The 4,835-nt window shown below is 29.2% G+C and overlaps 2 protein-coding genes across 2 annotated transcripts in view; both read right to left on the bottom strand.

Moving 5' to 3' along the window:
* The window catches only part of LOC114078431, a 7,329-nt gene extending 6,859 nt beyond the window's left edge, over window positions 1-470 (bottom strand). The window contains exon 1 of the mRNA XM_027919295.1: window positions 11-470. Coding sequence (XP_027775096.1) covers window positions 11-459 — 449 coding nt within the window. The 5' untranslated portion in view covers window positions 460-470. The remainder of the gene's footprint in view (window positions 1-10) is intronic.
* Window positions 471-1,119: 649 nt separating this feature from the next.
* LOC114078430 lies at window positions 1,120-3,429 on the bottom strand. Its single transcript, XM_027919294.1, has 6 exons — window positions 3,247-3,429; window positions 2,571-2,738; window positions 2,456-2,488; window positions 2,261-2,371; window positions 1,555-1,645; window positions 1,120-1,475 (listed from the first exon to the last, which is right to left on the bottom strand). The coding sequence occupies exons 1-6, from the start codon at window positions 3,427-3,429 to the stop codon at window positions 1,120-1,122; spliced, it is 942 nt and encodes a 313-aa protein (XP_027775095.1).
* Window positions 3,430-4,835: the final 1,406 nt, after the last annotated feature.

Genomic DNA, 4,835 nt, shown 5'->3' with positions numbered 1-4,835 from the left:
AGAGTGAGACTTCTGTTGATAATCAGGGAGATTATTCGCATACAAATCAAGCCTTTTGCCATAAAACCCTGTGCTCGTCAGAAATAAAGGAATCATGGTTGCAAGCTTATCAACGGCTTCTTTGACTTTCCTTGAATGAACAGATCCTCCCATCATCGAATCATATACATATAGACATCTACTTTTGATTCGGAATACAACAAGAAACCAATGGAATTTGTCATTGATGTTGACTGGGATGATTACTTCATCAACCCTATCCCACGGAATGTTAGCAAGCAGCTTATATCCTCTAATGCATTGTCCAACATCATGGTCCGGTGATATGCATCTCATGTCACATTGTGATTGTCTCCACTGTTTCTCAATGTTATCAACCCATGCCATAAACCAACAATCAACAGTAATGTAAGAAGTGACTGTTTGGGAGTATTTTGCCTTCTTTCGGAGATAATACATTATTGTATTAATATGTTGTTTTAACAAAAAAAAATACATATATGATTCATTCACTGTTCACACATATTTCATACAGAAAATATGCATACAGAAAACATTCAGATATCACACATATTTCATACAGAAAATATACATACAAAAAACATACATATATCACATATTTCATACAGAAAAACATACATACAGAAAACATACATATATCACATATTTCATACATAAAATATACATACAGAAAACATACATATATCACTGCAGCAGTACTGTAAGAAGTTTGGGAGTATTTTGCCTTCTTTCAGAGATAATACATTATTGTATTAATATGCTGTTTTAAACAAAAAAAAATACATATCTAATTCATTCACTGTTCACACATATTTCATACAGAAAATATACATACAGAAAACATACATATATCACTGCAACTCAAAAACATAATATTTAGTTGAAAAAAGGTCTTACTCCGTCCTCCCAAGGTCTGCCCGGTTGACTCATTATGTGAAAAAAATATTTCTCTCCGATTTTGACAACACCAAAGTCCATTTGAGGATGAAATGTGTTTTTAATCTTGGAATATGCTGCTTTTCTGTATATGTTTAAAAAAGTGTTATATTAATTTAGTAGTTTAGAAATTAAATAAAATAATTTTTATCATCGTACAAATTACCTGTCACGTCTGCTCGACACATCTTTGAAAATCCATTTATTGAATTCCTCAATCATTTCATCTGGTACATCAAACCCATTGTGATTTTGGAATGGATGTTTGATTTGAAAGAATGTAGGTACTCTATTTGAACTGCTTTCTCCTTCCGACATTCTGATATAAGGAGAAGAATCGTATTTACCCACATTCTTGTTTCTTGTTCTTAGATTTGGAGTCGTGGTGGCATTAAGAATCGGATCAAGGGCAATTATTTGTGTCATGGTAAAATCAGGATAATCGTCCAATGTTGGTGGTTTTGATTTTGATGTTGTAGATGCATCAACATTTAAACAATCATCCGTTGATTTTTGAGCTACATATACATGAAAAAATGTTAAATAAAAAAAAATTCTAAAATTTGAATTTATGTGATAAAAATGAATATATCGTACCAGCTGTGTTTGAACTTTGGACTTGTTGTGGAATTGTCTCTGTAGGCATATCTGTTGGATCAGATTGTACATCATGATGGTTGACGTTTTCCTGAAACATGTATTCATACACATGTAATACAAAACTAATGCAGTGAATCATACACAATTCTAATAAACTTACAACATATTATTGAAAAATACATAATACATACAGATAGTATACAAAACATAATACAATATAATCATACACATTTCAAACAAACTTACAACAATCTTTCATACACAATATATTCAATACCAAATATACAAATTAAAACATAAAGTATAACTAATTATGGATATTACTATTCACCAGAATCAGAAAACTTGATACAAAAAAATTTATACATAATGCATACACATTTCATACATACTTTATATATACAGTGATATTATACTGAATCATACACAATTCATACAGTGGATCATACACATTTCATACAGTTAATCATACACAATTCATACAGTGAATCATACATAAAAAATACATGTTTCAGCAATTGATATTGTAATATGAAGAAATCTGTAATTTCATACAGTGAATCAAACACAATTCATACAATATTTAATTACACAAAATTTATATATTAAATATGTTATACCCAAATAACAGAAAATAAAAATAACAGAATTTATATATTTTTCAAACAAAATTCATACATAAAGTATACACAGATATATATACCTCTGGTTGTTCTTCAGGTATTTGTTCTCCTCTTGACAATCGAATCTCATCAATTATCATTTTGGTGGAGCTATCAACATACATCTTTATATCAGCCATGTGCTTGTGAACCTTATCGGTGAACATAAAAAAATTTATACATTAATAGTTTATAAAGTCATTATATTAATTATATAAAAATATGTTGGAACTTACAGTGATTTTGAGTTCTTTCAACTCTGCCTTAACCTGTTAATTAAAAAAATAAGTATTTGATATGTGTACTGTAATTTCTAAAAAAATTATGTTTATTTGAATATTTTACTTGTACCTCTGCAATATCAGCTCTCAATTCTTGAACTTTATGTTCACTGTCAACAACACGATTTTCCGATGATCTTGGATTTTCTGATTCATGGTGGCTGCTGGACTGATTTATAATGGTTTCGTCCATTAGATTTAACTCTTCTTCCGAGAAGACAATATTTCTGAATTTATGCTGCATCAAAAACAAATATATAATGTATAATGAATTATATTGAATGTAATAACATTGTAAGAAAAATGCCTGATTCCCATGTGTTCTGAAAATAGTATTCTTCAAATCGTCAAAAAAAATGACGTCATTCGGTGTCTTCCAGTTCAGGATTCTCGGTGTGCGATTTGAAACGCGTATAGCAACTGTGTTGTCAAATGGATGACAACACTCATAAAACTATATCTGCAGTGCTATGTGGAACTGGCTGAATTTGAATGACGATGGATCTTTTTTTGAATTTTTTATTGCAAGCTTTGAGTGTTAAATTAAAACACTCATTTGCCCAAGGAAAAGTGGCATACTGTCCAGACTCTACCAAATCAAAATACAATTTTGGAATTGTTGTCTTTGAAGGGTCTGATGCAGTCAGAAATGAAGAAATAAAGTACAGGATCCCGATTTTTAGTTTATCATCTTCTTTTCAAAAATTTTGCAATTTAAACTTGTAATAAAAATCAGACTTGGATACTTTATTAAAATCTCCAAAATTTTCAGCAATGAGTCTGTTTTGAACATGTGGATCTGATACAAAATCAGAAACAGGTCCACATTTCAAACCAGTTATAGCAACAAACTCTTTTAGCCCAAAATTTAAGTCTTTACCATTTACTTTAATGACAAACATGTCATCCCTAACATTTTCATTCCCCATTACAAATAAGTGTCTCAACAATTGACATTGGATTTTAATGTGATGCAAATTATAAAAAAATCCAAAAGGTGTTTCATCTAGGAATTGTTGAAACTTATGTTGACCTAAAAATGTCAACAAATCCGCAAACACATTCATGTTAATACATGAAGACAGATGTGTTTGTGTCTTCTTCTCCTAAAAAAATTGTAAAAATTAAATACATTAATCATACACATATTCATACACATAGTATACAAAACATAATACATAATTCATACACATAGTATACAAAACATAATACAATATAATCATACACATTTCAAACAAACTTACAACATTCTTTCATACACAATATATTGAACACCAAAAAATACAACTCAAAATATAAAGTATAACTAATTATGGATATTACTAGTAAACAGTACCCAAAAACTTGATAAAAAAAATTCATACACATTTTATATATACAGTGAATCATACAGTGAGTCATACAAAATTCATACAGTGAATCATACACAATTCATAAAATTATCATACACAATTCATACAGTGAATCATACATAAAAAATACATTATTTATTTAAACAGAAATTTCATACATGGAATCATACACAATTCATACATTATTTATTTTACACAAAAATTGTATTTTAACTATTTTATACCCAAATAACATAAAATAAAAATAACAGAACATAAAAAAAAATTAAAAAATTAACTTTTACTAACCTTTGAACTTTTTTTGGGTTTAACTGTTTCTTCTTCTTCTTGTAAATGTGAAGTATCGATTCCAGATGCTCTTGGTTTTTTGGATTTTGATTTTATCAATTCTTCCACAAAATCAGATTCAGACTCTGATGATTCCTCGATTTCTTTTCCTTTCCTTTTCATTCCTCTTTCTTTCGTCGTTTTCTCAGATTCATCTTCTTTTTTCTTTTCTTTTCCTTTTCTCTACTTCTCATTTTCCTTTGGATGTTTGTTTGTTTTTTTTCCTGTTGTTGATTTCACTGATCTAGATTTAACTTTAACAGATGAAGGTTGAGATTGTGTTTGTGATAAAATTTTGAAAGATGGAGCATGGAAATCGTCTGAACTTGCTTCTTCATTCAATCTTCTACTTTTTCTCGGGGTTTCGTTGCCTCTTTTAGACATTATGCGGTTTGTTTATTGCAAGATTTGAAGATTTGAGTGCTAAAAATGAAGATTTGAATGCAACTATTTGAGAAATCTTGAAGAAGACTGTTAAGAGAGATGAAAATGGTGAAAAGTTAGTCTTGCGAAAATGGAGAAAAGTTTAGGCGTGCGAAAATGGTGAAAATTTTTGATAGGTGTGCAGATGTAATGATTTTGAAAAGTGATGGGGAAGAACAAAAATTTGGGGAATATAATTTTTTTTTTTTTAAGATAACGTTTTACAGTTTTTT

Source organism: Solanum pennellii, chromosome 8 (genome assembly GCF_001406875.1).
Source record: "Solanum pennellii chromosome 8, SPENNV200".
Classification (NCBI taxonomy): Eukaryota; Viridiplantae; Streptophyta; class Magnoliopsida; order Solanales; family Solanaceae; genus Solanum; species Solanum pennellii.
The sequence above is the reverse complement of the archived record's forward strand: the minus strand, read 5'-3'. Positions and strand labels throughout refer to the sequence as shown.